Genomic DNA, 19,514 nt, shown 5'->3' on the forward strand with positions numbered 1-19,514 from the left:
TACTATTTTTAAATAATTCGAAAAAGTCAAATTTTTTTTTTTTTCAGGCAGTCGCAATTTTGTAAAATTTTTTTTTTTAACTTTTCTATAGTTTCAACCATAGCTTACTTATCAGTTGCTAATTTTTTGAATTAAAAATTTTTTTTATTTTTTCTGTATTCTTATGATATTAATAAATAACTTATAAAAAAATGTATTGTAAAAATATTAATTGCTTTTTTTTACAGTACTTTAAAAATCACCTGAAATTTCATGCTTCTAGACCAGAATATTTCCTTAATAAATTGATTTATTGTTAATGATAATCAAAAATGAACAAACTAAAAAATAAATGAACAAGCCAAGTGTACAGTAGTGGATTTAAATTTAAAAATTAATAATTATTTAAAATTGTACTTGGTTCTATTTAATATTTTTATTTTTATTATATTAAATCTAATGAGATTCTTATAATTATTATTATTTCTAGCTTTAAGGTATGCCCGTGATTAAACGATCTTATCATTTTTATAAATATATATAAATATAAATATATAAATATGAATATAAATAAATAGTGTGAATGATTAACCAAATGAGAAAGTAAATTTAAATATCTGATACTTCTTGTCCAATTCGTAAATTTATATAAATATTATTAATATTAATTAACAATTATGTTGACACCTAATGTATATCAATGAATGATTGTAATCAATTATAAATAGTTAATTAATTAATTAATTAATTTAAAAAAAATAACAAATGTTTAGAATAAGCGACGCACTTTTTCCAACATTTAAAACTTGTACTTTTTATAACGCGCTCTGTATATATATTATAAATATTTATAATATATATATTAATCAAATGATACAATTAATGTGAATTATTTTTTTTTTCATAGTATTCAAAATTTAGTAATTTTTATTATATATTTTTTATATATTTATTTTTTATTTTTAAGTTTTTTTTTTACTGGGAATTATATAGGCCGGACATTAAATAAGTAATTGTATGTAATTGAGATTAAATTAATTGTAAAATTAGTGACAAACATCGAACGTCCAATTGGGAGTCAAAAATTAAATTTTATAACAGTAGTTACTTTTTTTTTTTTATATATTAATTAATCTTGCCCAATATTTAACAATATTAATGTAATAATAATGATAATGTATCATTTATAATTGTTTTAATGAGGTCCAAGGGAATATATAATTATTTAATTATAATAATCAGGTTGATCAGATCACAAATGCAATTTTGACAATTAATTCACAATTTATTACTACGTTTCGTCGGACATTCCGACTTCTTCAAGCAATCTAAAAATACATACATCAAATAAATAAATTATACTGCGTGATATCGGGATTATACTCATTGTAATCTGGATTATACTAGCTACTATCTTACATTTTTTTTACTCATAATCTGGAGTGATATCCAGTGTCATCTTGTTCTTTCCGTGTATAAAACAGATTATAAAATTGAATCGGAACATTTTAAATTAACATAAAAAAAATTTTTTATAAAATATTGGAGTGTAAAAAATGTATCAAAAGCATGTTTGTGCTTAAGTCATCACATGGGTTTCACGGTTTCAAAAATCGATTTTTTTATTTTTTAATGTTTTATTAAATTCTACAACATCTTTAGAATATTATCTTAAAATTTAAAATTGATCTGGATAATAGTTTCGGAGATTCAGTTTTAAAAAATTGCGCGCTCAAGGTGCTGTTGTACTGTCACTCAAAACTTTAAAAGCATTTTTTTCAAAACTATGTTTTCAAAGACGGTGGCCAAGATTTCTCGAGAAATACTCAAACGATCTTGATGAAATTTTAGACAGATCTTCAAGATATAATTTTTAAGGTTTTGAACGAAGGATTTTTTTTTTCAATTACAACTATTTCAAAAAAAAAAATGCGGAATTTTAGCCAAATTTTTAATTTTTTCATAAAAACCTCTGCCAAAAATTCAATTTTTATTTTTCTTTTTTTTCCTTCGTTCAAGACTTAGATTGAAGTCTAAAATAAAGCACACATTTTTTTTCTCACTTCAAATAATCCTATTAGGAGTTCTGCAGTCCACGCGGACGCATCTTTTTTTCAAGAGCTCTCTATCTTTAAGACAGTAAAAAGTTTGAATAAAATATTTCATTTTTTATATTGAAAAAAAAAAAAGTGTTGAAAATAGGTCATTTTTAGTAGATTTCATAGAAATCTAACTATTGGATTGATCCTCATGACGGAACTTTTGAAAAATTTTGCTATATTTCGACTCAGCTCGTCAAGCGGATTCAGAAAATGCATATGGCTCAAAAGTTTATATATGTATATATATATATATATATATATATATATATATATATATATATATATATATATATATATATATATATATATGTCTCTTCTCTAACTTCCGTAATTCTATACGGATCTCAATAAAACGTAACATACTGATTCTTAGGACGATTTCCGAGGTTAAGTTCTATGATGAGCCAAATCTGTCGATTAGTTTAGAAATGAGAGCAATTAAAAAATTTTCAAAAATCGCAAAAAATTTTCACTTTTACCTTATTTCCGTGCAATAACAATGGAACGCGACATCCTATCGGATTTCTGTAAATTGCATTTGAAAGCTTATTTAATAAGCTTCAATTTGTGTACTTATTTATTTCTCCAAATTAAATAGTTTAGGAATAATAGCAATTCAAAAATTTTCAAAAATCGCAAAAATTTTCACTTTTACCGTATTTTCGTACAATTACAATTGAACGCGATATCTTTCAGAATCAAAATTCTATAAATGACATCTGAAAGCTTATTAAATAAGCTTTAATTTATGTACCTCATATCAGTCTAGGCCAAAAATCACCTGCTTTCTCAGACAGATTTAATGAAATTTTACTTTTGCTTTCGTTTTGACGTCTTTGTTATTTAATCGAACAGAAATTTATTTTTATTTTTCGTGTGCAACCCTAGTAGTATTTTTATTATTCACCATGAAATCTACTTCCATTTGGGCTGCCGAATGGCCTTTTTTATGTTGTGTATTTGTATTATTAATTTTTTATAAAAAATTTTTTCATGTGAATTAAAAATGTTTAGATACAATTTTGTAATCTGTTTTATGAAATATTGTATTGTTTTATATTTATTGTAAAGACAGTATTCAAAGACATATTTGACAATTTGTATATTTGACATGTTTATTGGAATATAATTTATTTAATCTATGTACTTTTAGATTGCCTGAAGAAGTCGGAATGTCCGATAAAACGTAACAATAAAGTATGAATTAATAGTCAACATTGTGTTTATGATCTGATCAACCTAATTATTATAATTATAATAATGATAATGTATGTTGACTAAAATTTCCTTTAGATATTTTAATAATACACATATGTTTTAGAGGTTTTTGACTTAATGAGGTGAATTACCATTGATCTACATTGACGTCATTATTGTTTACGTTAAAAATGTACCATTAACGATATATTGAATTATAAAAAAAAAAAACAAATGTTTATACAATGGTAATTGAGTTCAGTGAATAATACTGAATACATGATTATAATTATAACTATATATTATTTTTTATTTTTTATTTACATCGTAATTATTTAAAGTTTCATTTTTTCTGTTTGTATGTAAGTAAACTTCTAGTCTATAATGATGAACAAGGTAGATAAAGTGTAATATTGAGAATGATAGTTTATCGGCGTTTGTATTATCAATTACGAATAATAAGGACAATTTGGTAATGACTAATGCTAATGAGTTTAGAGATATTTACGTATAAATTATATTATTGTGACAAAGGTTAAAAATTTGAGCAAATGTAAGAATGTGATTTTGTAGAATAAATTTTTAGACGAATTGATAAATATTAAATTGTAATCAAATAATTTTGAATGAAATGCAGCTCAAATGTTTTTAAGACTGGCAGATGACACGTTTTCAATAACTATAATATTAATTGATAAATTTATATATTATATTTATATTATTAATGATATTGATATTAATAATGCAATCGGCGATTAATAAATAACATTTATAGCCATATTTTTGTCCGAAATTGAATAAATTATAGCATGAATGTTTCTAAAAAAAGCGTGGGTGAAAATTATTATTAATACAGATTGTTCTTATTAAAAACAAATGGTATATATGTATATAAATTAGTATAAAAAATAATACATTGTTTTCTTTTTTTTACAATTAAATATTCATTCTAAAAAATTATTTACTCATCACTAGTTTTTATTTATGTTGTTATTTTTGTAATGTTTAATTGTAGTTATTTATTGTGGTTTTTTACACTGTGTTGGAAAAAGCGAGGAGATTTTATGTATGTATTTTGGGTAAGATTTTTTTAGTAAGGTCCAATGATGTTCAAAAAAAAATTTTGAGTCCAAAAAATTGAATTATTATATGATTAAATTTTAATACTTTTTTGGAGTCAATAAATTAAAATTTTTAATAGATTAGAATTTTTTAGTTAAGTATAAAATTAGTTAAAATTTTTTCTTAATAACTTATATGAAAAAAAAAAATTAATTTTTGGAGGTTTTTGAAAAGTCAATAAATCAAGAAATTTAATAAATAAAAAACATGCAATTGTAAAATTAATCAGAAAAAAATTTTTTTTCAATAATTTAGAGTGAAAAAATTAAATAATTATGAAAATACAAAATTTTAATTTTTTTTTTTAATTAATAAATCAAGATATTTCATAAATAAAAAAAATAAAGTTATGAAATTAATTAAAAAAAAATTTTTACTTGTAAAAACAATAAATAAAATATGACACTGAAGTTGACAGAAATTAGAAGTTTTTTAATAATTTTATAGCAGTGAAATAATTATAAAAAAATTATGAAAATTAAGTTAGCCGTTAAAAATTTTTAGAACTTTTTTTTTATTAAAAAAATTATTACAAAAAAATAAAAAAAAAATTCATTTGTAAAAGACTGGAAAAACTGTGAGTGCAATTTTTAAAAAATATTTTTTGGTTCTAATTTAATTATTTAAAAAAAAATCAAAAAATTAAAAACGTCGGCTAACTTTAGTATTATAAAAAATTCCGCCGGTGAAAATTAAGATGAAAATAAAATTAGCAGACAACTGACAATTTTCAGAATTTTTCTTATAAATAAAATTATTACAAAAAAAAATTCCACATGCAAAAAATTTGAAAAACTATACGTGCAATTTTAAAAAGATATTTTTTTTTGCTAATTTAATTAATAAAAAGAAAAATAAAAATTTTTCGCTGTCGGCTAATTTTAGCTTTATAAAATTAAGTTAGCCGACATCTAAATATTTTTAGGATTTTTTTTTATTGAAAAAATTACAACAAAAAAAAAAATTTGATTTGTAGAAAACTTAAAAAACTACAAGTGCAATTTTTAAAAAATATTTTTTAGTTCTAATTTAATAAATTAAAAAGTTAAAAACGTCGGCTAACTTCCAGCAGATATTTATTAATTTTTAAAATTTCTTTAACAAATAAATTATGACAAAAATAAATGAGAAAAAAAATATGACATTAAATGTAGCTGTAACTAGACAATTTTTTAATTTTCTTTAACAAAAAAATTTGTTGTAAAAAATTATTTATAAAAAATTGCATTTTTGATTTCTTAAAATTTCTACAAGTTCATTTTATTAATAATTTTTTTTGCTATAATTTATTTATTAAAGAAAATTAAAACAATTGTCAAGTGACAGCTAAATTCAATGTCATAAAAAAATTGACATGTAGAAATTTTAAAAAATTATAAATGAAATTTTTTAAAAATAGTTTTTTAGAAAAGATTTATTTGTTAAATAAAATAAAAAAAAAAATTATCAAGTAACTGCTAACTTTAATGTCATAAAATTAAATATAAATTTTTAAAACATTTTTTTTGTAAATTAATTTATCACAAAAATAAAAAAAATGACAGCTGTCAGTTAACTTCAGATCACAACAATAACAAAAAGCATTTGAAAAAAAACAGAAACTAAATAGCGCGCCACATAACAGATGGCGGTAGCTAAAACTTTTGAACCGAGCGAACTTTCTCCAAAGGTATGTATAAATATGAATGTACCAATAGACTGTACTGGGATTAGAGTGAAGAGTGGTACTACCACCAATAAATAGTATAAAGAGCAGCTGGATAAAACTGACAAACCGAAGACAGTTTATTGGCTTAGCTGAGCACCAGCAACCAGCAAGCGCAAGTCAGTTACTGCTAACTATTATATACCAAGTGTTTGTACATACAACACACAACTGTCCCTCTATACTATACCTGTTAGTGTCCTGTGTCGGTACTCTATACTCATACTCCGTACTATAACATAAATACGTCAGTGCACTGTGCTTATACTTGATAGTGTGTAGTGATAGAACTCTTGATATTAATGTTGATGTTTATGTTGACGATGATTGACCGTTTAAATAACATATGCCTCGAAATCAGATACCCACGCGCACTTTGGTTGTCTGATGAATGGCCCCGTGCCTCCAAACAATAATATCCGGTTATTTTAAATAATTTAAAACATTTAATAAACTCTACAGTAATATTGTGACCTCGCTATCTTCAGGTGTGTGTTTTTATTTAAATATTTTATATTATTAAATAATATATTTATATTAAATTAAATTAAATTAATAATAGTGAGTGTTAAAATAATACTGTGAATTAAAAGTGAGGTTATGTAATTGTTGTTTATAAAAGCGCGGACATTCTTGCAAAACAATCCTGGCATTGACATGTCGCTCCTTGGATTGAGATTCAAATTTTTTAGTAACGTTTTCACGCATACAAATAATAATAATAATTAATTATTATTATTGTTAAAAATATTTAAGAATATTTTTAATAAAAAAAATAAGTTTGTGTTTTTTAAATTTTTAAGTGAAAGAAAAAAAATTATTTGAAGTAATTGAAAGTATTTAAAAGGTGAGCTGAGAATTTTTAAAGAATGATCAGAAAGTTAGGATAGAGAAGAATCCCGTTTTTCTATCCCTTCCTTCCATTGTATACTTGAGAGCATCACGAATCACGGAGCATCGTCCATCTCTATCTCCATTCTACCAATTGGTATGCTGCCGTTTTATAAAACTCTCTCCATCTTTTTTTTTTTTTAACTGACGAGCGTCAACACGCTGTCGCAGACAACTACCTGTTGTTAAAACTCAGTAAGTCACAATTACTATGTCTCAGCTTTAACAAAATTTACCTAAATTAAATTAATATTTATTAAGTGCCGATAATTAAATATTAAAAAAAAAAATAAAAACAAGGATTGTTGCAAGTGAGTGGTGTGAAAAAATATGAAAATTAAATTAGCTGACATCTAAAAATTTTAATAATTTTTTTTATTACAAAAAAATAAAAAAAATTTTCATTTGTTAAAAATTTTAATAGTTTTTTTTATTAAAAAAATTATTACAAAAAAATTTTCATTTGTAAAAAACTTGAAAATTTTAATAATTTTTTTTATTCAAAAAATTATTACAAAAAAATAAAAAAAATTTTCATTTATAAAAAACTTTAAAAACTACAAGTGCAATTTAAAAAAAATATTTTTTTGTTTCAATTTAATAAATAAAATTAGAAACGTCAGCTAACTTTAGTATTATTGAAAAAATAATGACAGTTTATTTATTATCGACTGTGTAGTGACTAGTGAGTGAAGTGAAGTTGTAGTATTTAAGTGATGATCGGATTTAAATTAAAAAATATAATAGTGTATCGTTATTTCTTGAGACGATAAAGCGAAAGGCCGTGAAGCCGGTCACATTCCCCACCACTTGTTAGTCGCGCGGCAACTCTTATCGAGAGAAGTACTGTATTTATTTCTCTTAAATGTTAATGACTAATTTTTAGTTATAGTTTTTGTTAAATATGTGAGGTTTAAAATTTTTTATAAACAAATTAAAACTTGGTGTAAAATTAATTGTTGTTTTAATAATAATAATTATTATTAATATTGTTATTTAATTATTAATAAATTAATAAATGATAATTAAAAAAAAAAAAAAAATGATAAAGTAAAATACAATAGTGATAAAGGTTATAGCTGATGAATGAATGCCTGCAGATGTCAGCTGACAGGAAATTAATCGGGTACGCGTGTGAGAGGATGCTGAAAAGACGAGCGGAAGAAGAGGAAGAAGAAGAAGAAGAAGAAGAAGAAGAAGGTGAAGGGGGTGAAGGTGAAGATATAATAACGAGGTTTTGTGATATCAAGAAAAACAGTACAATAAAAATAATAATAAATATTGTAAGTAAAATTGAATTGTGTGTTAGTGAAAAAAAATTGTGTGAAATAGTTGTTAGAAAATCAGCAGTTATTTATTGAACTGGGTTGAAACTCTGCGGTGGATTTAGGGGGCTGTATGGAGGCCGGGGGGCTCCTGCCCCATCAGCCTTCGCAAGGCCCCCCCGGCTCGGGCACCGGCCCTGGTAACTTGACTATTTGCGCGGGTGTTCCTAATCGTCGTGGTGCTAATCACTCCCCTATAAACCCGGGTCTGGACCACCAGCAGCAACAACAGCAGCATCAGCTGAATATCGCGGGACCACAGTCCGGTCAGTTGAGTTTGACGAGCCAGCAGCAGTTGCTGATACACCAACAAATGGGTCAGGCACCTGGGATTGGTGAGGTTCTACCCTCGAAAAAACAGAGCGTTGTTGATAGACTCAAGAGGAGGATGGACGGATACCGGAAACATCAGACTGAGTGTATTCCTAGGTTTCATCAGTGTTTTAATGGTGTCTGTGAGCAGCATAATCAGGACATGCAGGTCCTCAAGCAGAAGATTCTAGAGTCTAATAAGTCTAAGCAGAGGCAGGCCAAGACTAAGGCTGATAAGAAGCCCAATGAGGCTGTGGGTCTTTCCAGTATTCATGTGGTAAGTATTTTTTTTAATTGGTTCAATTGTCTTTGGTTTTTATTTAGCAGGTGAAATTGTTCAAGCGACAATATTTTTTAAAAAATATATTTTATAAACAAATATTAATTTTTTTTTTTTAACAAAAAAAATTAAAAAAAACTAAGAGTAAAATTAGTAAAAAATATTTCAGTCCTAATTTAATTTGAAATGATACAAGATTACACTGGATATCATCCCAGATTATACTCAGTGATATTTTTTTCATTTAGTATAATCTGGGATGATGTCCAGTGTCATCTTGTTCTTTCCGTGTAGAGCACTAAAAAAAATTTAACTTGATTTAAGAGCAAGAATCTTGAACCAAAAACACCATCTTGAAGAAATAGTATATTACACATCTAGGGCAGTAAAATAAGAAATGTCTCAGATCACATGTAATTGTTGTCCGAGGCGAAGCCGAGGTCAATAAACATGTGATCTAAGCCTTTCTTATTTACTGCCCGTGGTGTGTATACTATTTTTCTCCTCGACGGAGGCGGAAAGCGGCATTTTCGTTTAGCGCAGCGGGAGGAAAATTGACGCTTTCCGCCCGGAGGTGAGAAAAAGAATATTCTCACCACGGGCAGGAAATAAGAAAGCCTCAGATCACATGTTTGTCGACCTCGGCTTCGCCTCGGTCAACAATTACATGTAATCTGAGACATTTCTTATTTTCCTGCCCTAGGTAAGAAAAATACTATTCTTGAGTCGAGAGGAAAAATTTTTGAGAAGATTATAATTCTTCATTTAAGAGAATTTTCTTAATCTAAGAATTTTTCTGGACTCAAAAATTTCATTTTCTTCAAAATAGTGTTCTTGATTCAAGATTCTTGCTCTTGAGTCAAACTAAATTTTTTATCAATGAGGGTATTTAGAAATGATTGGAATTGGCGCGAGAATTGATACTCATACACAGAAAAAAAAGTTCACTTGAGCAAAGAAAATATTTTTCTCCCTAATTATTTTCTTGAGCGAAAAAAAAAATTTTTTTTGACACAAGAAATTTCACTTGTTCCAACAAAATTAATTCTCTTGTTTTAAGAAATACGTATTTTGATCCAAGAAAATATTTAAGTCAAGAAAATATTGTTGTTTTGAGAAAATTCAGCCTCTTGCTCCAAAAAATTTAGTTCTTGATAGAAGTAAATTTTCTTGCCTTGAGAAAATTTCTCTCTTGCTCCAAAAAATTAAATATAAAGATAGAAGTAAATTTTCATTAATATTTTTATTGATTAATATGCCAAATGGGAAGATCTAATAATATTTAATCATTTTTTTTCATTCAATATGTATAATTGCACGATAAAATAATATAAAATGGGTATCAAATATTCTCGAGAAAAATTTTCTCTAGGTGAGAAAATTTTTTTCTCAGCTGAAGTAGGTAGCGCTGCTTCCCTAAAGTATCTAAAAATTGTGATCAAATACAAAAATTTATTGTATCAAGTATTTATGATAATTTGAATTAAGAAAAAATGACTTCCACCAAGAATATAATTTCAAGAAAAATTTTTACTTCGGCCAACATAACTTTGGTCTTCCTTTAGGCACCCGTGAATTTTCTTGAGCTAAGAATTTTGTTCTTCAGTCAAGAAATTTTTTTTTCTGTGTATCAGCAGACATTTGATCATTTTTTTGGTTTTATTTAAAAAATTTTTTAGAAGTGAAAATATATTTTTAAAAATAATTTTGATTGTTTTTTTTTTAATTATTTATGGAATTTTTTTTATTATTAAAAACAATAAATAAAATATCTGATAATAATTATGATAAAATTGTTGAGAAAAAAAATTCATGAAGAAATTTTTAATGCAAATTCTTGAAGATTTTTTTTTTTTTAAATAATAAAATTTATCAAATGTCTGCTAATTTTAATTTAAAATTTTTGAGAAAAAACATTAAATTAATTTCTATGATCATTTCTAAGTACTCTTAAAAATATCAGTGGTATAAAGGTTCCCATTGTCTTCTTTAAGAGCTAGAAAATAATTAAACATTAATAAATCTAAAAGTTTACAACTTTTACACACAAAAAAAAAAAGTATCGAAATACTTATAAAAGGATCTAGGTATAGGCATAGTATTTGACTCATCATTCAAAAACAAGAACTCATAAAATAAGTAGTAAAAAAATTGGTTCCCCGAAAACTACTTTTAATCCAAACAAATTTATTTTAATATTTATTACCGGAAATTTGAAAATTTTCCTACAATATTTTATTTAACTAATATAATAGCGCTTTGATTTACAATTTATTAGAGCGCAGTAATAATTATCAATGAAAGTGAGAAAAATCTGGAGCTATTAATTGAAATACAGCGATATATATATTTATATGTATATATATATTAGTGTGAATTTTAATTAAAATTTCAGTAATAATAATTACTGTTAATGTTAAGCATTGAATATATTTCGGTCCATAATATTTGTACTTAACGTGATGAAAATTCTCCCGACTGTTCGCATTACAATCCATTAGCCCAACGCCCACCAGTAATTTACGACTAGTAAAAATTACTCTAACAAGAACATGCTCTCATTTATATACTTATAGTTTATAGTTGATTTATTTGATATTTCATTGCAGCTAAATTGTGTATGTAGGTATGTAAAATTATTATTACTATCATTCTTTATTAACTTTTTTAATAATGATTTCAAAAATTTTCTTATTATTATTATTATCTATATTATTAAGAGAATAAGCAAAATTTTGTCTCCAGGATAGTCATATGATAAAATCAGTAATTTTAATGAAATTTAGTGTCATTGTAAAGGTCTTGGCTTAAATTTGTGCATTTTCAAGGTTTCATATCATTCTCACCAATAGTCAATTTATTATGATAAGTATTTAGGCTGCATTCGAAAATCCTCTATTTCTAGATACATAATTAAGAAATGACCTTGTATCTTGTGAGCTATTGACATTTTTAAGGATACAAGCTCATCCTGATGTTACACTCATCGAGTCCTTTCATTTGAGTACCCACATCAATTTTTCATATATTTTATATATTTATATATATGTATATATGAAAAATATATCAAAAATGCATGTGGGTACTCAAATGAAAGCTCTCGATGAGTGTAACGTAGGGATGAGCTTATATCTTTAAAAAGGTCAATATTTAATAAAGTACAGTGCAATTTTACAAATATCTTGTGAAACATTGACGTTTTTCAAGATATAAGCTCATCCCAACATTGCACTCATCAAGACCTTTCATTTGAGTACCCACATCAATTTTTCATATATTTATATATTATATATATCTGTATATATGAAAAATATATCAAAAATTCATGTGGGTACTCAAATGAAAGCTCTTGATGAGTGTAACATCGGGATGAGCTTATATTTTTAAAAATGTGAATAATAAAGCAATGACGTTGTACTTTGTTCATTGATGATATTTTTAACGATATAAGCTCATCCTGGAGTTACAATCATCGAGACCTTTCATTTGAGTACCCACATCAATTTTTCATATATTTTATATATATTATATATATGTATATATGAAAAATATATCAAAAATTCATGTGGGTACTCAAATGAAAGCTCTTGATGAGTGTAACATCGGAATGAGCTTATATCTTTAAAAACGTCAATATTTAAAAAAGTAGCGTTCAACTTAACAAATATCTTGTGAAATATTGACATTTTTCAAGATATAAGCTCATCTCGATGTTAGACTCATCGAAACCTTTCGTTTAAGCATCCACATCAATTTTTCATATATTTATATATATTATATATAGGTATATATGAAAAATATATCAAAAATGCATGTAGGTACTCAAATGAAAGCTCTCAATGAGTATAACATCGGGATGAGCATATATCTTATAAAATTTTTACAAAAAATTTGAAATTTTCAAATTACTAGTAATTGTGTTTTTAAATTTTTTATGAAATTGAAAAAAAACTTTCTATACTAATATTTGTGTTAAAAAAAATTTTAGTTTTCGATCTTAACCATTAAAAAACAAAGTATTAATGATGAATGAAAAAAACTACAGAGTTATTTGTACTTAAAAAATGTGAGCCAATAGGTTTCGACCACCCACAGCGAAACGGAGTGATGGACCCAAAAGGAATCTTTAAGCATCTATTTACACAGTAAATTACAATATTTATCCATCCTAAAACCAATGACTTAATAATAACTATTTATAAATAACAAATAAACGACTAGGTAAATGATGATCTGAATAAAATACGCGTTAGTAATACAATATTAATAACATTACCATACAACCAGTACATTAATATATTATAATACAAAATACTAGTACAAGTAAGTAAGTAAGTGTAGAGCATGAGTGACGTTAAGGTTATTAATCATCACGTAGATTGTATATATAAAAAAAACGCGAGAGCACACCGTGGTATGGGAAATATTGACGACTGTAATAGAAATGATCCAATGAAAATGAACTCCAGTACCACGTGATATATTAAACACACATTAAACATCACACATGGAGTTTAGTTTCTCTATTCCTCTCTACTCATCCGGTCATATTATGTCGCACAATAAACTTAACTTGTCGTCATATCACTCAAGGTGAATTTTAAAACATCGCAACGATCACAGTTTTTTTTTTATTCCTCTCAATCTCAATACAATCTATTTATTTATTTATTTATCAGTACTGTTTTTTATTTTTTTTATTTCTCACTTTTAGTGACTTTTTATCTCAGTAGCTTCATATTTTATCAAGCTCCAAATTTTTCTTTTTTTTTTTTTTTTTTTTTTTTTTTTTTTTTTTTTCAGAATCCAGATCCAGATAAAATAAATTTATTTTAAATAATAATAATAATGATAACTAGCAACCTTGCAGTCACTATGTGACTGCCGTGATTTCTAAACTATAAAAAATTAAAATTTTGCTTCATTAAATAATGACTTTTATTAAATTACACGGTACTTTCTTAACTATTGACCTTTTTAAAGATATAATCTCATCCCGATGTTGCACTCATAAAGAGCTTTAATTTGAGTACCCACATGCATTTTTGATATATTTGTCATATATATATATATATATATATAAATATATAAAATATATGAAAAGTTGATGTAGGTACTTATATGAAAGGTCTCGATGGGTGTAATGTCAGAATGAGTTTATATCTTTAAAAATGTCAATATTTCACAAGGTATTTGTTAAAGTACACTGTACTTTCTTAACTATTGACATTTTTAAAGATATAAACTCATCCCGATATTACACTCATCAAGAGCTTTCATTTGAGTACTCACCAGCATTTTTGATATATTTTTCATATATACATATATGTGATATATATAAATATATAAAATATATGAAAAATTGATGTGGGTACTCAAATGAAAGGTCTCAATGAGAATAACACCAGGATGAGCTTATATCTTTAAAAATGTCAATATTTCACAAGATACAAGGTCATTTCTCAATTATGTATCTAGAAATAGAGTATTTTCAAATGGAGCCTAAATACTTATTATAATAAATTTCCTATCGGTGAGAATGATATGAAACCTTGAAAAGGCACAAATCCAAGTCAAGACTTTTTCAATGACACTAAATTTTACTAAAAAAACCGATTTTATCATATAACTATCCTAGAAACAAAATTTTTCTTATTTTCTTAATATAGATAATTACATCTAAAATTGATTTAATATAAAAAAAAAATGATTAAATAATTAATTAATTCTAACTAAAAAATAAAATACAAAATAAAATTTTACAAAAATAAACCTAGTAGTTACAATGATTAAGAGGGTCGTTGAATTCCACTTGAATGACGCATCCAATAGCACTCAACATACCTATTGCCAATAAAAAAAAAATATTCAATATTTATAAATACAATTATAATTTATAATAAATAATAACTAAGGCTTGCATTAAAAATTATGAATTAAATAAAATAAACATTGATAAATGAAAGTATCAATTAAAAGAATATAAAAAAAACATCGGTAACAATAACATTATAAAAAAGTAATTAGGTGATATAAGTTTGTCATGTTGTAAATAATGCAATTAAATGCCCAATAGAGTCTGGTGTCGCGTGGACCGCGCAGCGTGTGCGCAGTATGCTTGATACAAATGAAAAGTATATTACGTATGTATGTGTATGTAAAGGTATTATATTATAGAGCGTAGAGAGAGTGGAGAGCGGATAGTTACATATGTATGTGAGTTGAGAGAAGCACATTGCCGCGCATAGCACACACGACGTCGATGCGCGTGTCAGTCGAGCGCTGCGCTGTTGCCACTTCCTCTATTTGCGCCTGACCCGTGGATGCTCAGCTGGGTGCACGCTGAGGTTCTCAAATCAAAATCTTATTGACCTCATCTTCATCTCAGCTTAATGCTATTTCATTCAAATTATCTTACTGATAATTACTCTACTATTTAACCTCATCTTCATCTTCATCTTCATCTTCATCTTGATCAGTATCTGGTATTTAAAAAATTTCTTTAAATATATTTTATAATCTCAAAGTATTTTTAAATTTATTTTTAATAATTTTGCAAACATTAATTAAATTTAAATAATAATTAAATTTAATTCAATTTTTAGGGTGAGAAAAAATTATGATATTTTTCTTGTTTTTTTTTTTTTTTTTTTTTTTGGAGTACCAAAAATTAACTGGACAGTGGGTCCAGGTATAAATTATGTACTTGGTAGTGTATATATGATACAGAAGTTGGATGACAACTGTCAATTTTTTTAAATTCTTATCAATGAATAAATGTAGAAAAAATTTAATAATTTTTTAAGTTTTCTTGAAAAGTAAATCATGTCTAAAAAATTATTTTTAAAAAAATTCAAAATTTTTTAGAGCTTCTAAAGAAGTTTAATAAATTTTTTAACTATAATTTATTAGTTAAAAAATTATCAAATGTCTTTCAATTTCAGTATCATTCTTATAATAACAAAAATACTCTGAAAAATTTCTAATAATTTTTTTAAATTTTCCTATATGAAATTTTTTTCATAACAATTTAATTATTGTAAAATTGTAGAAAAATTATCAAATGTCTTTCAATTTCAGTATCATTCTTATAATAATCAAAATACTTTTAAAAAATACTACTAATAATTTTTTTTTAATTTTCACATGTGAAATTTTTAAATTAAATTTTTTTCATAACAATCTAATTACTGTAAAATTGTAAAAAAATTTTTTTAATGTCTGTCAACTTCAGTGTCACATATATATGACATAGAAGTCAGCTGACAACTGTCAATTTTTAAAATTCTTATTACAAATCAATTACAATAATAAAAATACTTATGAAAATTTTTTTTCATTTTCCTATGCGGAATTTTTAAATTAAATTTTTTTCATAATAATGTCATAGCTGTAAAATTGTAAAAATTTTTTTTCTATCTGTCATATAAATAATACAGAAATTATCTGACGACTGACAATTTTTTAAATAATTACAATAATAAAAAAAATACTTAAAAAAAAATTTTTTTTTAATTTTCCTGTGGAAATTTCAAATTAAATTTTTTTTACAACAATTTAATTACTGTAAAATTGTAAAAAAATTTTTTTAATGTCTGTCAATATCAGTGTCACATTTATATGGCACAAAAGTTAGCTGACAATTGTTAATTTTTAAAATTCTTATTGCTAATCAATTACAATAATAAATATACTTAAAAAAAATTTTTTTTCAATTTTCCTACGTGGAATTTTTAAATTAAATTTTTTTCATTATAATTTAATTGCTGTCAAATGGTAAAAAAATTTTTTTCTGTCACATATATATATGATACATAATTTTTCTGACTGACAATTTTTAAAATTTTTACAGTAACAAAAATACTTGGAAAAAATTTTTTTTTAATTTTCCTATCTAGAATTTTTAAATTAAACTTTTTTCATAATAATATAGCTGTAAAATTGTCATAAAATTTTTTTCTGTCTCATATATATTTATATGATACAGAATTTATCTGACTGACAATTTTTCAAATTTTTACAACAATAAAAACACTTGAAAAAAATTTTTTTTATTTTTTTATGTGGAATTTTTAAATTAAATTTTTTTTCATAACAATTTAATTACTGTAAAATTGTAAAAAAATTTTTTTTCTGTCTATCATATACATATGATACAGAAGATATCTGACTGACAATTTTTTAAATAATTACAATTATAAAAATCCTGAAAAAAATTTTTTAAATTTTTCTATGTGGAATTTTTAAATGAAATTTTTTTTCATAACAATTTAATCAATTAAATAATTAATATTTAATTAATTAATATTAAATTGGTTAAAAAAATATTAATATAATTAATATGTAATTAATTAATATAAAATTGGTAAAAAAAATTTTTTATGTCTGTCATATATACGATACAGAAGTTATCTGACAACTAACAATTTTTTAAATAATTACAATAATAAAACTCCTTTAAAAAAAATTTTTTTTTTAATTTTAACATTGGAATTTTTAAATGAATTTTTTTTTTCATAATAATATACCTGTAAAATATTAAAAAATTTTTTTTAACGTTAGCTAACTTCAGTGTGACATATATATTACATAAGTGGATCAAATGCAATGTATGCAGATTGAATAGTTGTTGATTATTGCTTGGAGATATTTAATTGGGAACCACTGGTAACAGGAGGCAGCTGAACGGACAAAGAGCGAACGGTTATTGCAGGATGACAGCGTAGAGACTGGAGCTGCTGGCGGTACGCCACCTTCTCCTTAGTCTCCTGCCATCGCCTGTTTACCATCCCCTTACTTGCTCTTTCTTCTTCTTGGAGTCGAATATAAGCATAAGTATAAGTATGTACATGTATATGAAGTAGAGAAGAGCAATATAAGTAAGAGAGAAGAAAGAATAGAATATTGGAGCTTCGGCATTTACATTCTTCCTCCTCTTCCAGTCTGTCTTCTCTGGATAATATAATATAATATATAATAGCAGATATACAGGACTGAATACACATATTTCTGCAGGACTATAAACTGCCACCACACATACACACCCCGAAGTTATGTGTTATACCTGAGTCGTATCGGAGTGGAGCGTGCTAACTTCCATTCTCATTCGGCATTTTATTATTTGTATTCTTCTTACTTATACTTGTATTTTGCTCTCTCTCTCTATGTATCGTAGTCGAGTTTATGTTGCATCCAGTGGATGTATGGCCACTGACAATCCTGACGGTACCTGTGTGAGAACTTAGCACAGGTATATGTATTGTAAACAGAACATTTCTAATATGAAGATATTCTGTCATTTGCTTCACTCTCATCATCTAAGCCTGCTGTGTACTGATGGTAACTTTCCTTGAAATTTTTAAGATTTTTTTTACGGTTCATTTTTTTGGCTGGGGTACGGAAAAATTTTATTTAAGGAAATTTTTTTTTCATAGTTAAAATTATTTAATTCATTATTTTTTAAGTTTGAAATTTTATTGTCTTAATTTTGAAAAAGTACTTAGGAATTTGATTAAATTTTTTTAAATAAAAATTATTAAAAATTCTATGAATTTAGTTAAAAAATAATATGTTTTATTTTTTTTTAATTAATAGAAACAGTTTAGTCTAAAATAAGAAAAAATTTATTTCAATTTTACTAACAACCTTGCAGTCACTATGTGACTTGTGAACTATGAAAAATTGAAATTTTTCTTTATTAAATAATGAATTTTGTTAAATTGCACTGTACTTTCTTGAATATTGATGTTTTTAACGATATAAGCTCATCTCGATGTTACACTCATCAAGAACTTTCATTTGAGTACCCACACGCATTTTTTATATATTTTTCATATATGCATATATGTAAATATATAAAATATATGAAAAATTGATGTGGGTACTCAAATGAAAGCTCTCGATGAGTGTAACATCATGATGAGCTTATGTCTTTAAAAATGTCAATAGCTCTCAAGATAAAAGGTAATTTCTTAATTATTAATATTTTTAAAGATGTAAGCTCATCCTGATGTTATACTCATCAAGAGCTTTCATTTGAGTACCCACATGCATTTTTGATATATTTTTCATATATACATATATGTAATATATATAAATATATGAAAAATTGATGTAGGTACTCAAATGAAAGCTCTTGATGAGTGTAACATCGGGATGAGCTTATATCTTTAAAAATGTCAATATTTTACAAGATATTTGTTAAATTGCATTGTACTTTCTTAAATATTGACGTTTTTAAACATATAAGCTCATCCCGATGTTACTCTCATCAAGAGCTTTCATTTGAGTACCCACATGCATTTTTGATATATTTTTCATACATATATTTATATAATATATATATAAACATATCAAATATATGAAAAATTGATGTGGGTACTCAAATTAAAGGTCTCGATGAGTGTAACATTAGGATGAGCTTATATCTTTAAAAATGTCGATAGTTTACAAGATACAATGTCATTTCTTAACTATTGGTGTTTTTAAAGGTACAAGCTCATCCTGATGTTACACTCATCAAGAGCTTTCATATGAGTACCCACATCAATTTTTTATATATTTTATCTATTATATATATGTATATATGAAAAATATGTCAA

At 25.2% G+C, this 19,514-nt stretch overlaps 1 protein-coding gene across 2 annotated transcripts in view; it reads left to right on the top strand.

The window, feature by feature from the left end:
- The first annotated feature begins 7,979 nt into the window (after nucleotides 1-7,979).
- The window catches only part of LOC123272299 (neurogenic protein mastermind-like), an 83,880-nt gene continuing 72,345 nt past the window's right edge, over nucleotides 7,980-19,514 (top strand). For both annotated transcript variants that reach the window (XM_044739004.1, XM_044739005.1), the window contains exon 1: nucleotides 7,980-8,910. In XM_044739004.1, the coding sequence (XP_044594939.1) occupies nucleotides 8,395-8,910 (516 nt within the window). In that variant the 5' untranslated portion in view covers nucleotides 7,980-8,394. The remainder of the gene's footprint in view (nucleotides 8,911-19,514) is intronic.

Source organism: Cotesia glomerata, linkage group LG9 (assembly GCF_020080835.1).
Source record: "Cotesia glomerata isolate CgM1 linkage group LG9, MPM_Cglom_v2.3, whole genome shotgun sequence".
Lineage (NCBI taxonomy): Eukaryota > Metazoa > Arthropoda > Insecta > Hymenoptera > Braconidae > Cotesia > Cotesia glomerata.